Source organism: Chiloscyllium plagiosum, unplaced genomic scaffold (assembly GCF_037043375.1).
Source record: "Chiloscyllium plagiosum isolate Xiang-an unplaced genomic scaffold, Cpla_swu_hap1 HiC_scaffold_10, whole genome shotgun sequence".
Taxonomy (NCBI): domain Eukaryota; kingdom Metazoa; phylum Chordata; class Chondrichthyes; order Orectolobiformes; family Hemiscylliidae; genus Chiloscyllium; species Chiloscyllium plagiosum.
Window position 1 is genome coordinate 93,353,945 of NW_028270148.1, and position 18,307 is coordinate 93,372,251.

Consider the following 18,307-nt stretch of genomic DNA (forward strand, 5'->3'; position numbering starts at 1 on the left):
TTGGAGGGATATGGGCCAAGTGCTAGATTAGGTTAGGAGATCTGCTCGGCATAGAGGAGTTGGACCGAAGCGTCTGTTTCACTGCTGAATGACTGGAAGAAAGATTTCACTTCTTGAATAAATGTAATAACGATATTAGCAATTTTACTGGTCTGGAATACTAGACTTGCATCTGACGAGAATCCGGATCCGATTGGTGTGTGTGTGTGTGTGTGTTGGCGGGGTAGGGGGTGGGGAGGTGGGCTGTTCAGGGGGCAGCATTAGCTGGGAGGGGGTTGCAGGTTGGGCAGTAAGGGTGAGGGGCGGGGAGGAGGGGAGAGACTACCTTCTCGCTGATTGGATCTGAGCAGCGTCTGGCTGGGTGGAGGGCAGCTAGAAAAGCCCTGCCTGTTCACAGCGGGATGTTTAAAGTGGGTGGGGGAGACGGGGAAGAGAGAGAGAGAGTCACAGACTCAGAGAGGGAGAGTGAGAGTCACAAAGAGAAAGAGGGAGAGAGAGTGTCAGAGAGTGAGAGTCAGAGAGTGTCAGCGAGCGAGAGAGTCAGAGAGAGTGTGAATGAAAGTCAGAGAGTGTGAGTGAGTGTGTGTGAGAGAGAGAGTCAGGGAGAGTGTGAATGAAAGTCAGAGAGTGTGAGTGAGTGAGTGTGTGTGAGAGAGAGAGTCAGGGAGAGTGTGAATGAAAGTCAGAGAGTGTGAGTGAGTGAGTGTGTGTGAGAGAGAGAGTCAGAGAGAGAGGAAGGAGAGCTCAGGGTCATGCCCGGGACACAGGGGAGTTCTGAGGCTGACAGCAAAGTCCTTGCAGCCAGTTTGCTGAGTGGGAGCAAAGCGCCGGAGAAAAGCAGCCGCTGCCGGGGTTTCGGCATCACCGAGCTGCTGGGACTGGACAGCAGCAGCAGTGAGGGCGGCCGCTCGGGAGGCCCATCAGCCCATCCTGCTGCTGCCCCCCAGCCGCCGAGGGAACCGCCGCCGATGCTCACCGCCGGCCTTGGGTTGCTGTGCAGCGCCTTCCGGCCGCCCGGATCCTCTCTCCTGGACACTCTGTCAGCTCTGCCCGGCCGAATGCCGCTACTGCGGAGGGTCAGCCTGCTGGACAGTCTCCAGCCGCTTCACAACTCCGGTAAAGCCAGCAGCAGTCTGTCAGCGAGCCCGCCCGCCCGCCTGTCCACACCGGACCCGTTCCCCACCCCACACCCTCCCTCCCTCTCTGTACTCACCCAACACACAGTGAACCGAGCCTCTTGTCTTGTTGTTGTTGATTGTGGGATCTTGCTGTTCGCAGGTCAGATGCCCTTTTCAAACGGTGACCGTGTTTGGAATGTATTTTACTGCTTGTATTAGAATATTCCGGTTAGGCTTGTGTGTTCTTTCAGCCTCCGGCTTGTCTACCTTGGAATATCCCGGGACAGTGAAAGCTATCGCATGGTCTATTGGCTGAGCTAAGTTCCCTGAGGCTTTTCAGCAATACGTGGAACCAAATTCTCTTTTTATTATTAAATTGGATCCCTGCAGTTCTCCTACTTTTAAGAAAAAAAGGTGTACCATTGTAAAGCAAGCCTGAAAACAGAGAAAACTGGGCTGACAAGATCAATGGTTCCTGACAAAAAAAAACCCCAGGCCTGGGTTTTGGGTCTCCAGCCCGAGCGAGTTTGGTGAGGTCTCTGTAGGTTGGCACCGCGTCCTCTCCCTCTGTCTTCTCCTCCCTCCCTCCACAACCCTTTCCCCGTCTCGTGGGGTGGGGAATCCTGCAACTTTGGTGAGGTAACCCTCAGGTTAGCATTGCAACAGGCAGCTTACTGTCTCTAACTTTATTGTAATATTGTTGAACTTCATTGTAATATGAATCAAAAGTAAATCGGTGGAGCAGGCAGCTCTGACTTTGAAGGGAGAGAGAAACTAGACGAGGGATGGTGATGGTTCAAACAGATGAAGGTTGGGTTGGAGGCATCTACGTTGTTTGGTCGTTTCTATTCCTTGCATATAGATAAATATCCCAGAGTATGGGAGCCACCGTCTAGTTTTACATTTGCTTGTTTTGAATTTTCTATGTTATGTTTTCTACTGAATTGTAGATTTGTAATTTCCGATTGTTCGTTGACCTTTAAGGGGTGGCACGGTGGCTCAGTGGCTGAGTGGTTAGCCACTGCTGCCTCACAGCCCCAAGGTCCCAGGTTTGATTCCAGCCTCGGGTGACTGTCTGTGTGGAGTTTGCACATTCTCCCGGTGTCTGGGTGGGTTTCCTCCCACAGTCCAAAGATGTGCAGGGGTTAGGTGAATTGGCCATGCTAAATTGCCCATAGTGTTCGGTGCAATAGTCAGAGGAAAATGGGACTGGGTGGGTTACTCTTCGGAGGGTCAGTGTGGACTGGTTGGGCCAAAAGGCCTGTTTCCACACTGTAGGGAATCTAATCTAATTTAAATTCGAAGTTAAATGCAACACATGATTTCCAAAGGCTGAAAGGAAACAATGAATTTGGGAAGTTTTGTATGTGAAGGAACTGGGAACTGTTTACTTTTTAAAATCATAGAATCCCTCCAGTGTGGAAATACGCCATTTGGCCCAACAAGTCCACACCAACCCTCCGAAGAGCATCTCATCCAGACCCATTCCCCTGACTAATGCACCTAACCTACACATCTCTGAACATAATGGGCAATTTTAGCACGGCCAATTCACCTAACCTGCACATCTTTCAACTGTGGGAAACCAGAGCACCCGAAGGGAACCCACACAGACTCAGGGTGAATGTACAAATTCCACACAGAGAGTCGCCTGAGGCGGGAATTGAACCAGGGTCCCTGGCACTGTGAGGTAGTAGTGAGCCACCTTGCTGCCCCCTGGGAGCTGTTTATATGTGAATACCCCACCGTTTATTTGAGGAGCACTGGGCACTAGCTACATTCCCGCCTGCTTGTAAATCTGCTGCTGACTGCAGTCTGCACAGAGACTCGGTGCCCCTTCCCTGGACGAGAGGGCAACATGCCAATGAAACAGCGTAGCTGACAGCAGCGAGCAATTGGCTTGTCGTGTTTTTCAGACCTTGCCTTCTCAGTAAAGTTTCAAGTCAATATAATTCACATGATTAAAAACAAGGTATGCTGAGTGACCTATTGATGTAAAAATGGCAGGGTGGCTCAGTGGTTAGCACTGCTGCCTCACAGTACTGGGGACCTGGGTTCGATTCCAGCCACAGGCGACTGTGTAGAGTTCATACATTGTCCCTGTGTCTGCATGGGTTTTCTCCCGCACTGCAATATGTGCTATTTAGGTGAATTGACCTTAGTAAATTGCCCCTTGGTTAGGGGCAAATGTATATCCTAAATATTGGATAATAAGTTAGGGGGATGGGTTGCTTCCTGAAGGGTAAGTGCAGACTTATTGGGCCATTAAATTCTATTAAAAAAAACTCTCGATTCTTATACATTTTCAGGATGTAGGTAGGGTACTTATTGTCCATCGCTAGCTGCTCTGAGAGCCTTACCAGACCATCTCAGAGTGCAGTTACCAGTCAATCACACTGGCCTGGAACTGGCCTTCTATACAGGATCAGATGGATAAAACCAGCAGGCTTCCTTCTCTAAAGCACAGAATGCACTGGGTTCTTCAATAACATCATCACTTTCACTGATCAGCATTTTCTTTTCAAATGCAAATTATCAGACTGCCAGGAGAGGATCAATGATCTTTGGATTCTTAACACAGTAACAGGGAAATCTTGTGGTGCAGTGGGTAGAAACTCCCAGTTTGAGTCCCAAACCAAGATAACGAAGGTTACATTTGTAACTTATGCTTGAAAATCCCTCCAGCTCACTATCGAGAAATTTCTGCTAACTCATGCCTGATGCAAATTTGTGCCCCTCAAGGTTTATATTGTCAGCTAGTGAGCCGTTCCAGAAACAGACGCAAATTTGTACTTGATCTACCTTGTGTGATTCTAGGCATGGGAAGTCTGATCCAATAACATATTCTTTTGTTAAACCACTGTATTCTGCTAAATCAGGTTTGGTCATGAGGAGACTTAGAGCTCCAACACCAGGGATGTTTTTCATGCTGGCTGGTTTGGGTTTGGTGGCTATAATAGTGACTGTGGTCTAATCCATTCCCCTGGCACCAGATGATGAGAACACATCGTGTGATCACAGCAACTTGAAGAACTCCGCAGCATCGCAGGTGAAAAGGAAGAAGAGGCGGCACAGGTATGTGAGTGGCCTCTGTTGAAAACAATCCTGAGTGAATGGAGATTGTGATGGAAGGACATTGCATTAGTGCCTTTCTAATTTATGTTTTGCCTGCAACTGGGGTGAAAGGGCTGGTACAGACACGTTGCACCAAATGGGCCCCTTGTGTGATATATAATTATTGAATTGAAGTATCCTAATTCTGGTTTAATGATGAGATCAGAACAAGACCAAACTCAAGGCATGCTAGATTACATTCCCCAGTCCTTGATAATCACTCAGGTTGGTACAGTTGGATCCCATGCCCACTTTCTGATTGCTGGCCGGTAAAGGATCAGTGAGCAGGGAGCATTGATTTAAGGTAAGGGGCAGGAGGTTTAGAAGAGGTGTGAGGGAGTGGCGGGAATCTGGAATTCACTGCCTGAAAGGATGGTAGAGGCAGAAACCTTCATAACATTTAAGGAGTATTCAGACGTACTCTTACAAAGCTAAAGCATACAAGGCTACAGGCTAAATGCTGGAAAATGAAATTAGAATAGTTAGGTTTTTGACTGGCACAGAGTAAATGGACCAAAGGACCTGTTTCCGTGCTGTAGATATCTATGATTCTATGAACAGAATCACAGAATATGATCTCAAACACAGTTTAATCTTATTTAAACACCATAAAGCAGTGACACTCTCAATGACGCTGGGCCCAAAAGGCACATTGACTATGGTCAATAATTTAGCCGTACTGCCATTCATGTGTACCAGGTCAGCTGATTTAACTTGCTACCCATGACTGGTCAACATCAAGTACCAGGCATGAATCTGCCATGTCCAGAACACACCAGAGCCTTTGAATCGTTTTAATTTGTTGCTAAGTTACAATGAATTTGTTGCTGCTGTGCACAGCCTTTTAGGTTTAGACTGTTGGATGGGTTAATGTTAACATAGGATACTTCCTTTTTAATCCAAATAAAAAGGGTAGCAGGTTAAAAAGTTTGAAAGCTCAGAAGATATCTTGTGTTGAGAATTGCTTTAATATATACAGTAAGGCAACTTGTAATGGGCAGTATGAAAGAGGATCTGCATTCTCTGGAGTTTCATAGAACGAGAGGTAATCTAATTGAAATTTATAATGTTTTTACAGGATGTGACAGGGTAGATGTAGGTATGATGTGGGACATAATCTCATTGTAAGGGGAAGGCCATTTTTAATTTCTCCATCTAGAGGGTGCTCAATCTTTGGAATTATCTAGCAAGAGGGCTGTGAAAACTAAACCATTGAGCAGTTTCAGACAAAAAAAATTGATGGGTTTCTGGAGACTACAATATTAAGGGATATGGAGATAATGCAGGAAAGTGATGATCAGCCGTAATCTCCAATGGTGGGACAGAGATGATGGGCTGAATGGCTTACTCCTGTTCCCATGATCCTGTGAATTTTTAAAAGGAATTGTTTTGGAAAAAGCTGCCATTTTGATTATCTGTTATATAGCAAGTGAAATAAAAAGGGTGTCACAAAGTAATTTAATATGACTTCTTTTACATAAGTCATCATGAGAATTGTAGGCTAACATGCTGATGTTTAGTGAATAGAACAAGTCCCAGTAGCATAAAAACAAAACAGTGTCATTACCGCTGCTGTTTAACAACTGTATGACATACTTTACATCCTATTCCCCAGTATTTGAACTGCGTTTGGATTCTTGTAAACTGACTTTTCACAGGAATTTAATTGTGTGAAATTGGTCTTGGAGGACAGCATAAAACAGCTGATGACAAATTTGCAACACATTTTACTCAGCACTTAATATTCTTTTGTTGTTGATTTCAATAAGGCAGGTAGCAACTAGAGTGCGTAGTTCACTATCATGGTTTGACCCAAGGCCAATTTTATTCTTACACCAATGTTATTTGAAAGTGTGTGATGCAGAATCTATGCACGAATGTGTATTTTTATTGGTTAATTGTATCAACTGATTATGAAGCAAAGGCCGGAAATGAAGTTGAGGTGCAGATCAGCTATGACCTAGTTAAATGGTGAATAGACTTGAGATACCGAATGGGAGACAGTGAGTCTGCAGACGCTAGAGATCAGAATTGAGAGTGTGTTGCTGGAAAAGCACAGCAGTTCAGGAGCATCCTGGGATGCTACTTGAGATACCTAATGACCTATCTCTGTTTCTAATGTCCCTAAACTACAACAATGGTGATGCTTTAACATTAGTTAATTAGCCTTAAAGTGTTATGGAAAATTCTGAGGTTTTGAAAGGTGCTGTATAGGTAAGATTACTTTCTTTCTTTGTTGCTTGTGAGCAATATGTCTGCTCTTTGATTGCCACAGGACTGTGTTCACAACTCACCAGTTGGAGGAACTAGAGAAATCTTTTAATGAGGCTCATTACCCAGATGTATATGCAAGAGAAATGTTAGCGATGAAGACAGAGCTCGCTGAAGACCGAATACAGGTAATTTCACAGGTCATCATGTGCCATTTGGAGGGGAAGTTGCCAGGATTTCCCATATTTATGTAAAATCTCAGTTATCATCTAATTTGATGCAACAATTTCATGCTAGTCACTTGAGGTCAAAAATGAAAATTGAAATGATAATACAAAATTCTTTCCACACTAATGAGCCTGTTGGCTGTATTTCATGGCTTTAATTTTGTCTCATTTGACAGCACTTCCATGTCTCCCTGAGTCTGAAAGTTGTAAGTTCAATTCATACTGCATAGAGTCGAGGATAAAATCTAGATTTACACCCTAGAGATTGAAATAGTGCTGCACTATTAGAAGCACCATCTTTTAGATAAGACTTTAAATCAAAGTCCCATCTGACTTCTGCTTAATGTCACATAGAGTGAACCAAGGCAGCTTCTCATTGGCACCTATGATGATGGGAGGAAGCCAAAGTGCAATAGCAGTGGATGTTTAGAGTTTGTCAATGAAGTTTGTTCATCCCTTATCCCACCAGGTGTGGTTTCAAAATCGAAGAGCGAAATGGAGGAAGCGGGAGAAATGCTGGGGCAGGAGCAGTGTGATGGCCGAGTATGGACTGTACGGTGCCATGGTCCGGCACTCCATTCCCCTGCCCGAATCCATACTCAACTCTGGCAAAAATGGTTTGGTAGGATCTTGTGCCCCCTGGCTGCTTGGTAAGCAATTGAAGATTATTGGGGGACAAGGAGACAGGAGTGGAGAGGGACATGCAACAGCATAAGGTGGTGAAAATAAACTATCCCCCTGTCTCAAAGGCTGGAGAAGAAAATGGAGCATGGTGTAAAAAGATACTGCTAATTTGCGAGTGCCCATTTTGTCCTATCACCCAAGACAAATTTCACCCCATTCTAATTCTGGCGTCTTTTTAAATGCCAGCAGAAAACATATACAACCTGTTGGACTCTATACAAGGTCCTTACAATTATCAATTGCTTAATCCTTGCTGGAGTTGAAAGATTGAACAGGTTGGACCTACACCCATTGAAGTTTAGAAGAATGAGAGGTGATATTTTTGAAACAAATAAAGAACTTAAGAACAGGATGGGCTGTTCAGCCTGTCAAGCCTACTCCACTATTCAGTTAGACCATGACAGATCACCCACCTCAATTCCACTTTTCTGGACCATCTCTATATCCGTTGATGCAGTTAGTCTCCGGAAATAGATCAGATTCTGTCTTGAACATGCTCAATTATTGAGTTTCCTCAGTTCTCTTGGAATTCCAAAGATTCATTGCCAACTGAATGAAGAAATTCCTCCTTGCCTCAGTCTTCATTGACCTATCTCTTTTGTTGAGATTACTATCCCAAGATTTAGTCTCACCAGCAAGGGGAAAGATCTTATCTACCATCCCGTTCAAATGTTGTAAATTTCAAAAGGTCATCTCTCTTTCTTAAAATTACTATAGGACTATAAAATGTAGGAGCAAAAATAGCATACTTGGCCCATCAAATTTGTATTGTCATTCAAATAAATCATAGATGACGTGAAAATCCTTAACGCTTTCCTGCCGTTGCTCCACGAACCTTCAATATTTTACCGAGTAAAAATCTGTCAATCTCAGCTTTGAATATTCTTAAGGACACAGCCTCTACTGCCCTCTGTGGTAAAGAATTCCACCTATTCACTACTTTCTGAGAGTAGAAATTTCTTCTCATCCCTGTCTTAGAAGGCTGTCCACTTACTCTGACATTATGCACTCTAGTTCTAGACACTCCCTCAACGGGGAACTACCTTTCCATATCTATCTTTTCAAATCCCTAAGAATTTCATTTCTTTCAATAAAGTAGCTTTTCATTCTTCTAAACTCTGATGAGTACAAGCCCAACCTACTCAACCTCTCCTCGTAAAAATAAAACCCCCTATCCCTGTGATCAACCTGGTGGCAATCTCTGGACTGCCTCCAATGTGAGCATACCTTGATTAGATAAGGGACCCAAAACTGCTCACAGTCTTCTAGTTGCAGTCTAACTAGCATTCTGTTTAGGTTTAGCAAGGAATTTCTTTTTTTTATACTTAATTACCTTTGAAATAAAGGCCTACAGCAAATTTGTCTTCTGTATTACCTGCTGAACTTGTATGCTGTGATTCAAGCCCAAGTATGCCCAAATCCCTCAGTGCTGCAGCTTTCTGCAGTCTTTTGCCAATCTCTAGTTCTCCCTATCTTTCTAACATATGTAATATTGAGCTCATTTACTTTTCTTGTCAAAGTGCATAATCTCACATTTACCACACATTCCATCTGCCAAATATTTGTGCACTCACTTAACCTGTCTAGATCCCTCTTTGCATCATCCTCACACATGTCTTTCCATTTACTTTTGTGTCATCTGCAAACATGGCAATAGCATATAACCTTTGTCACCCAAATGGTTTATAAATATTGTAAATAATTATGGCCACATCTCTGTGACACTCTAATAGTTACAGATTGTCATCATGAAAATGTCCCCTTATCCTAACTCTCTGTCTTGCATTAATCAGCCTGCTCACAACAGCATGGGTGCTTATTAAGAAGCCTTATAAAAAGGGCCTGACTGAATGTCTTTTGGGAATCCAAATATATTACAAGTATCCTTCTCTATCCTACTTGTTACCTGTTCACAGATATCTCTCCTTCACAAAACCATATTGACTCTGCTTGATTATATTGTGCGCTTCTAAATGTTCCGTTATTATACATCTGTGTAATAGACACTAACATTTTCCCAATGACAGATATTAAGCTAACTAGCCCATAGTTGCCATGTTTTGACTCCATTACTTTTTAAGCAAGGGTGTGACATTGGCAGTTTTCTAATGCTCTGGATTTTCCCAGAATCTAAAGGTTCTTGAAAAATTTTACCAGTGCTTCTACTATCTCTTTAGCTACTTCCTTTAATATCCTCGGATACAACCCACCACATTTCACACCCTGAGTTCCCCTCTTAATACCTTTTCACTTGTGACACTTATCGTACTTTTTTTCTCCCCTCACTTATGCCCATTTCCATCTACTGTGAAGATTGATGCAAATTTTTTATTCAACTCCTTTGTATTGTTGTGGTTGCTCCATTATTAATATATATTTAAAGAAGCTGTTAATATCTGTTTTTATATCACTTGATTGTTTACACTCAAAGTTTAGTTTCTCTTTTTTGTTATCTTTTGTTGGTTTTTAAGGCTCCTTCAATTCTCTGGCTTACCAATAATCTTTACTACATTGTATGGTTTTATTTCCAATTTAATACTATCCTTAACCTCCTTGATTAACCATGATTGGTTTATCCCCTTCCATGCATCCTTTCTCCTCACTAGACTATACCTTTGTTGGGAGTCATGAACTATTTTCTTAAGTATGTGCCATTGTTCATAACCCATCTTTTCTGTTAAACTCCTTTCCCAGCCCACCCTTCCAACTCTGCCCTCATTCCTATGTGAGTATGCTATTTAGATTTAGTATAGTTTTTAGATTAGATTAGATTCCTTACAGTGTGAAACCAGTCCACACCGAGCTTCCGAAGAGTAACCCACCCAGAACCATTTCTCTCCTCACACTAACACTAATGGACAATTTAGAATGGCCAACTCACCTGACCTGCACATCTTTGGATTATGGGAGAAAGCCGGAGCACCCGGAGAAAACCCACAAGAATGTGGGGAGAATGTGCAAACTCCATACTGACAGTCACCTGAGACTGGAATCAAACCTGGGACCCTGGTGCTGTGAGGCAGCAGTGCTAACTACTGAGCCATCATGCCGCTCTTGAATTAGAATCCCTGCTGGTTGGAAACAGGCCGTTTGGCCCAACAAATCCACAATGGCCCCTCTTAAGAGTATCCCATCCAGACCCATTCCCCGACATTTACTCCTGACTCATGCATCTAAACTACCCAAGGGGTGATTTAGCACAGCCAATTGGCCCTGATCTCTACATCTTTGGATTGTGGGAGGAAACCAGAGCAAATTCACGCGGACACAGGGAGAATGTGCAAACTCCCCCTCCACAGTTGAACCTGAGTCCCTGGCGCCGTGAGGCGGCAGTGCTAACCACTGAGCCACCATGCTGCCCTTAATGTTTCCGATTCAGATTTCTTATCCTCAAACTGAATTCTAAATTTTCCTATGTTATGGCCGCTGTTTCCTTGAAGATCTTTTATGCTGAAATTGTTTATTAAACTTGCCTCATTATGCATTAGTGTTTTTTTTTGCTATTTATCTATGTTTGTGCACACTAGGTATCTTTACCTAATTAGCTGCCAGATTTTCAATTTGCCAAGACACTGGTACTAGCATGGTTCAAGTGAAGTCCACACCATCAGAACAGTTTCCTCTATCCCAGTACTGGTGCCAATGCCCCAGTAACTGAACCCACCTCTCCCAGAGCAATCTTTGAACCAAGCATTTAACTCTGTGACTTTATTTACCTCTGCCAGTTTGCTCAGATAGCAGTCCCAAGATTGTTATCTTAAATGTTCTGCTTTTTAATTTAGCTCATAACTATTCAAATTCCTTCAGGAGAACCTTCTTTTTATTCATATCAATGTCATTGATACCAATGTGGACACTTACAACTCCTATCCTCCCACTCCAAGTTTCTCTTTAGCCTGAGGAGATGTCCTTAACCTTGGCACCAGACATGTAAGACAGTCTCTGGGACTTAAGCTTATAGCTGCAAAGATCAGTACTTAACCCCCAATTATAGTGTTTCTACCATAACTACTTTTCTATTTCCTCTCCTACCATATTCCACAATGCCATACACACATTGTTAGTCGTGTTCCTTGCAGACCCACTCTCTTCCACATAGTTTACACGAACCTCATAACTGTTGAATGATTGAAAGGAAAAGGCTCCTCAAAATCTCCTTGGTCCCCATATACACAGTAACATCCTGCTATCTCTGAGCACAGATCAAATTTGAATAAATTAGTCTGAGGGGTGTGACTGCATCCCAGAACAAGGTGTCTAAATAATTTTCTCCCTCACTGATGTGCTGCAATGTCTGCAACATGACTTCAGCTCAAATTGGATCCAAAATTCCTCAAGCTTCAACACTTAACACAAATGTGTTCGCTGTGGATCATCTTGATGTCAGCGCTCCCCACATGCTGCTGAAGCGACACACCACTCATCCTGCCTTGGAAAGTCCCTGTTCTTTTCAGTTTATTGTAATGATTTTTGCACTAGTTACAACTTTATACGTAACAAACTACTTTCAAGAAGAAGGTGAAAGAAGACCAGGGATCCAAACACACACTAAAGATTCTACTTTTAATTTAAAGACTAGAAATATTCACCAATTCTACTCATGAATCACCTGCTTTCCCTGCACTCATGTCAAGCTGTGATGCATGATGTCACTCTGCTGCTGGTCTCACTGCAGATAGGCCTCTCAATCGGTGCCTTTCATCCTCTCTCATTCACCTTCTGCTCAAAATATAGTATTTTGAGTCTTAGGAAGAGAATAAACTTGAATCACTTGTTAGATGCTCTCCAAATAACTGACTCCTTCTCCTGTAGCAGAGCAAGAATTAATTCCTGAAAGCTGAAAAAAGTTTGGCAAAAAGCAACAGATTACCTTTTTCTTTTTCTCCTTTAAACCCCCTGAAGCACCCAACTTCAGCAACCCATTTGAAGTCACACTTATCTCTTTGGAATACAGACCCAGTCACCTCAATCTCTCTTCTTAAGATAATTCTACCTTCCCAGGGATTAATTTGGTGAACCTATATTGCATCATTCCCTCCATCTCAAGGATATCCATTGATGGATAAAGCAACCAAACTGTGCTCAGTATTCCAGCTGAGATTTCACTAAGGTCATATAAAACTGCAATAAGACCCGTTTAAATCTGCTTGCAGTGATGGTCAACATACCTTTGGTTTCCCAATTGCTATGTGCTAACATGTGACTCATAAACATGACATTATGGTCCCACTGTTTCCAATCGTTCACCATTCACCATATTGTGTCTTTCTGTTTATTTTGTGCAAAAGTGAATCATTTAACATTATAATCCATCTGCCAAGTTCTCGCCCATTCACCTTAGGCTATCAATGTCTCCTTGCATCCTTTTTATAATTATGTTCTTGCCCCTTTGGTGTTATTAGCTCTTTGTCCCTTCTTCCTCTCTTCCTATACAGCTAAGGCATCCAAGGTGCAAGGACATGGCTCTGACTGCATTTCTTTGAGGAATCACACCTTCAGAGGATCACCCAAAAAAGAAAAGTAACTAGCTAGTGGGGCCTCAGTGCCTGCCAGTTTTCTTCGTATTAACCACATCATCTGCCGACATTTCTGCCACCTCCAAATGGACCCCACCACCAGGGATATATTTCCCTCCCCACCCCTTTTCGCTTTCCGCAAAGACCGTTCCCTTCGTGACTACCTGGTCAGGTCCACGCCCCCCCTGCAACCCACCCTCCCAACCTGGCACCCTCACCTGCCACTGCAGGAATTGCAAAACCTGTGCCCACACCTCCTTGCTCACCTCCATCCAAGGCCCCAAAGGTGCCTTCCACATCTATCAAAGTTTCACCTGCACATCCACCAATGTCATTTATTGTATCCGTTGCTCCCAATGCGGTCTCCTCTACATTGGGGAGACTGGACACCTCCACGCAAAGCGCTTCAGGGAACATCTCTGGGACACCCACACCAATCAAACCCACCACCCCATGGCCCAACATTTCAACTCCCCCTCCCACTCTGTTGAGGATATGCAGGTCCTGGGCCTCCTCCACCGCCGCTCCCTCACCACCCGATGCCTGGAGGAAGAACGCCTCATCTTCTGCCACGGAACACTTCAACCCCAGGGCATCAATGTGGACTTCACCAGTTTCCTCATTTCCACTTTCCCCACCTTACCTCAGTTCCAACCTTCCAGCTCAGCACTGTCCTCATGACCAGTCCTAACTGCCAATCTCACTTCCCACCTATCCGCTCCACCCTCCCCTCTGACCCATCACCTCCATCCCCACCCCCATTCACCTATTGTACTCTTTGCAACCTTCTCCCAGCTCTCCACTCCCTCTCCCAGCCCGCCATTTATCTGTCCACCCTGGAGGCGCCCTCCCTCCATTCCTGATGAAGAGCTTTTGCCCGAAATGTCGATTTCAGATGCTGCCTAACCTGCTGTGCTTTTCCAGCACCACTCTGATCTAAACTCTGGTTTCCAGCATCCGCAGTCCTCTCTTTTGCCTAATTTTCTGGGCTGCCTGGCAGTAATTCATTCCCCTCTTGACACCATGCTCCTGGCCTATGGTGTGACAAACTCTCTGAATGTGCTGTCAATATATCTGTCAGCCTTATGGGTGTTCCACAGTGACTCTTGCTGCTGTTTTAACTCCAAAATCCAGAACTCAAGGTTCTGCAGCTGGGAGTGCTTCCTATATGGGTAGCACAGTGGCTCAGTGGCTAACACTGCTGCCTCACAGCACCATGGACCCAGGTTTGATTCCTGCCTTGGGTGATTTGTGTGGTGTTTGCACATTCTCCCTGTGTCTGTGTGGGTTTCCTCTGGGTGCTCCAGTTTCTTCCCTCATTCTAAAAGATGTGCAGGTCAGGTGAGTTGGCCATGCTAAATTGCCCATAGTGTTAGGTGCATTAGTCAGGGTAAATGCCAGGAAATGAGTCTGGGTGGGTTACTCTTCGGAGGGTTGGTGTGGACTTATTGGGCCGAAGGGCCTGTTTCCATACTGTAGGGAATCTAGTCTCTGTACATGTATCATCTAGCCTCCAGGTTTTCCCACAGTGTACAGAATATGCATTTCCCATGACCAAACTACCATGTCACACCCTAATTTTATTTCACTTACACTATATTTCACTTTGGTTTATTTATATTAACTTTATTTTAGTTTCCCTTACCTTCATAAACATTACAACTATTGATAAACCTTACTAGTACCGATAAATCTGATTAATGCTTAATGCACTTTACTAGTTGTGAGAGCGCTTACTTAAATCACCTCTGTCTCCTTTGCACCACATTCCCATGTGAACTCAATTCATTACTAACTGGTCACCCAGGCTTTGTCTTTTCAACATGCATCTCTTACTGACATAGAAGGCAGTGAAGGCTGAGACATTGAATTTATTCAAGGCAGTGTTACAAGGAATTTTAAATGACAAGGGAGTCAAGGGCAATGGGGTAGATAGGAAGGTGGAGTAAAGTCCACAACCAGATCAGTCATGCTTGTATTGAATGATGAAATAGACTTGAAGAACTGAAGGGATTAGTCCTATCCATAGAGTTCTCGGGTCATACAGCATGGAAACATACCCTTCGGCCCAACGAGTCCATGCAGACCAGGTTTGCTAAATTGAACCAGTCTTATTTGTCTGCATTAGGTCTATATCCCTCTAAACCTTTCCTATTCATATACCTGCCCAAATGTCTTTTAAATGTTGCAATTATACTCACCTCTACCACTTCCTCTGGCATATATGCACAACCCTCTGTATGAAAAAGTTGTCCCTCAGGTCCCTTTTAAATCTTTCCCCTCTCACCTTAAACTTATGCCCTTTAGTTTTGGACTCCCTTACACTAGGAAAAGATCTTGGCTATTCACCTTATCTATGCCCCTCATGATTTTATAAACCTCCATAAGGTCACCCTTTCAGCCTCCGATGCTTCAGAGAAAAAAGTCTCAGTCTATTCGGCCTCTCCTTGTAACTCAAACACTCCAGTCTCAGTAACTTTCTTGTAAATCCTTTATTTCACTCTTTTCAGTTTAGTAACATCCTTCTATAGCATGACAACCCGAATTGTATGTAGTACTCCAAATCTGGCCTTAGCTATACCTTGTACAGCTGTAACATGATGTCCCAACTCTGGTACTCAGTGCTCTGACCAATGAAGGAAAGAGTGCCAAATGCCTTCTACACCATCATCATCCTAGATAAACTATATTTATATTTGTATAGTATATTTAAAATTTGCATTGCAGTTTACACATTTAATGTTTTGCAATTCCATTTCTTTATCCTGACCACTTGCAGTTTGGCAAACAAGGAAGCTCTTGGGCTACGTTAATCAGTTCAGTGATGAAACACAATTGCACGCTCCTTATCGTAGAGTACTAATTTTAAACATTTGTTGAAACTTGATATGATCATTCAGCTCTTACCTGTCAACTTCCTTTGTGTGGTTTTCAGGATTTAACTGAATATATTCTTGAAAGAAAACATTCCCAGTTCTCTAGGGAATGAGGAGGGGAATTGGAATATGTGGATAGTTTTTTTTTATAGAAAGCTGTTTCAAAAGCTAAACATTCTGTACTGTATAAATTCTACAGTTAGAACGTAAGAGGCCTACTGTATGAGCTGATCTAATATATACCAAAATTATTTAGAATAGAAAAACTGAAATATGCAGGAAAATAGAGTAAGGGGTGTAAAAATAAAGAACATATGAGTTGGGCATCACTAATCAACCTTTCATTCAAATCTAGGAATGCACAAAAAATCCGTTGACTCAACATTGAAAACTAAAAGTGAAGCAACTGTCGGAGATGATTATGTGGAGAGCAGAACACAGGCATTGCCGATTGAGGGTGGCGCAGACCGGATGTCTGCAACCAACTGTGCCACTACAGCTGAAGAGGACGACATGGCTTTAGACCTCTCCAGTGCGGAAAAACCACTGAACAAGGAAAATGCTTCAAAGCAATGCATTTCAAGGCGGTCCTATGTGGAGGTCAGACAGAGAGGACTGAAGAAAAATTAAAATACTCAGAAAGCTATTGTGTGAACAAATAAGATTCAGGATGGGGTACAGTCTTCCCACTGATAAGCTGCACTCATCCGATTTTAAAACAGGTTCCTACAGCAATGAAAATACATGAGTGGCCACAACAAAAGAGGAAGATGACCAATTACCTCTGCTATTGAGCTGCTATTAGTTTGTGGGTTGTTAATACAATGACCGACAAATAGCATCATGGTTTGCTCCTAATAAATGTATGAAGTAAAGCAGGGTATTCCAATGGAGATGTACACAGGATTGAAAATATCATGGATAAACCTCCTCTTACTGACCAATAACTCTAATCCCTGTGAATGGAAAGGGGTGATCCCAGTCCATATGGAAATATATGACTTTCAATGTGGTATGATTGTGAGTGGTAACTGGCAGCTACAATAATACAGTAAACCCAAATGAAAAATTACATACATTGGAAGAGTAGTAGCCTAGGCACCACAAACAGGACACACACAAGTGCATGAGTGAATTGTCCATTGCAGTGGTAGGAGGTGCAGCCAGTCACCTATGTAAAAAAGGTCAACCTTTGGTGGATTGAAGCAACAAGGAAGTAAAAGTAGACTTAAGTCATTCCGCAGGAAGACAGCATCATTTCAAGTTTATCTTGGGTATCTCCATGCTATTGAGTGAGGAGTTATGATGGCAGAATACTGAAATTATGTTGTCTCTCAATTGACTTGGTTGGAGAATGGCTTCTGGAGAAAGGATAGGAGAAAGAGAAAAGATTGCAAAACAAAAGGCATTGGAAAAAGAATTCCTTTAATTGTGTAACATCGAGGGTAAGAAGTAAAGTGAATTTTCAACTCAAATGTACCTTGAATAGAGAGCTGTGCATAGTCCGTGGCATATTACCAGGAAGGCAACAAGTATGCAGTAGACTGGTATGTGTTACACTAAATGAAATGCACAGGCTGTGATATGTTTAGCAGAGGGTACCATATGGGCTGGTGTGGACACAGAGTTGAGAATTGTATACAAAGGGTAGAATGTACGTTGGGGTGTGTCTTACAAAAGTTAATGCACAGTCTGTAGTGCGTCATGCAAAGGAATTGGATGGTTGGGGTGAGTTGGGATCATTGTAGAAGGCAATGTGCAGGTACTGGAGTGTGTTAGACCATCAGTAATGCATTTAAAGATGTTTTAGATTATTAAATGATTTGAAAGAGGATTTGGAGAGAAAGAATTTCGTCAGTAGAAGAGTTCAGAACATTTGACCTTAAAATTAGTGTTAGGCCATTTTAATGTGAGCAAGCACTTCCAACAATGGCTAATGGAAATCTGGAGCTCTCTCCCTGAAAAAGCTGTTGGGACTTAGCTAATTACAAAATTCAAAACTGAGAGAAATAGATTTTTATTGGACAAACATATTGAGAGTTCCAGACAAAAGGTATATAGATGGTGTTTAAAGATACAGATCAGCCACAATTTAACTGAATGATGGACAAATGGTCTATTTTTGTTCCTATGTAATACATGGATTCTTTAAAATGTTATTTCAAGGATAGTACATGGGAGATGTACTACAGTATGCAGCAATTGGGTTGCGTTATGCAGTGGGAGATACAAGAGTGCTGGGGTATAATACAATTTCTGGGTTTTGACACCTCACAAAGAATAAACAAAATTTTGAATAAACCAGGATTGTTTTACAACCTTGTAGCATACTTCCAACCAGTCAGTAATTTAAATAAGCCAAATAAGATTCAATTTACTTAAATTGTAGAGAATACACAAAGAATGCACAACTCAAACCCATATCCAATCCTAAAATCTTTTGCAGTTATTCCTGTTTCAAACATCAACACAATTAGTCCAATTTGCGAATTCACCTGTGAGCAAGCAGCAAAAAAAGGTTGAAAATTACATATTACTGTCTCTTTAAAGGTTTCTCAATA

At 42.7% G+C, this 18,307-nt stretch overlaps 1 protein-coding gene across 1 annotated transcript; it reads left to right on the forward strand.

Annotated features, from left to right (window-relative positions):
* Positions 1 to 466: 466 nt before the first annotated feature.
* On the forward strand, positions 467 to 18,051 carry LOC122553017 (visual system homeobox 1). Its single transcript, XM_043696429.2, has 5 exons — positions 467 to 1,116; positions 4,112 to 4,193; positions 6,508 to 6,631; positions 7,140 to 7,320; positions 16,102 to 18,051. Exons 1-5 carry the CDS (start codon positions 753 to 755, stop codon positions 16,374 to 16,376), a joined length of 1,026 nt encoding a protein of 341 aa, XP_043552364.2. The 5' UTR covers positions 467 to 752; the 3' UTR covers positions 16,377 to 18,051.
* The last annotated feature ends 256 nt before the right edge of the window (positions 18,052 to 18,307 follow it).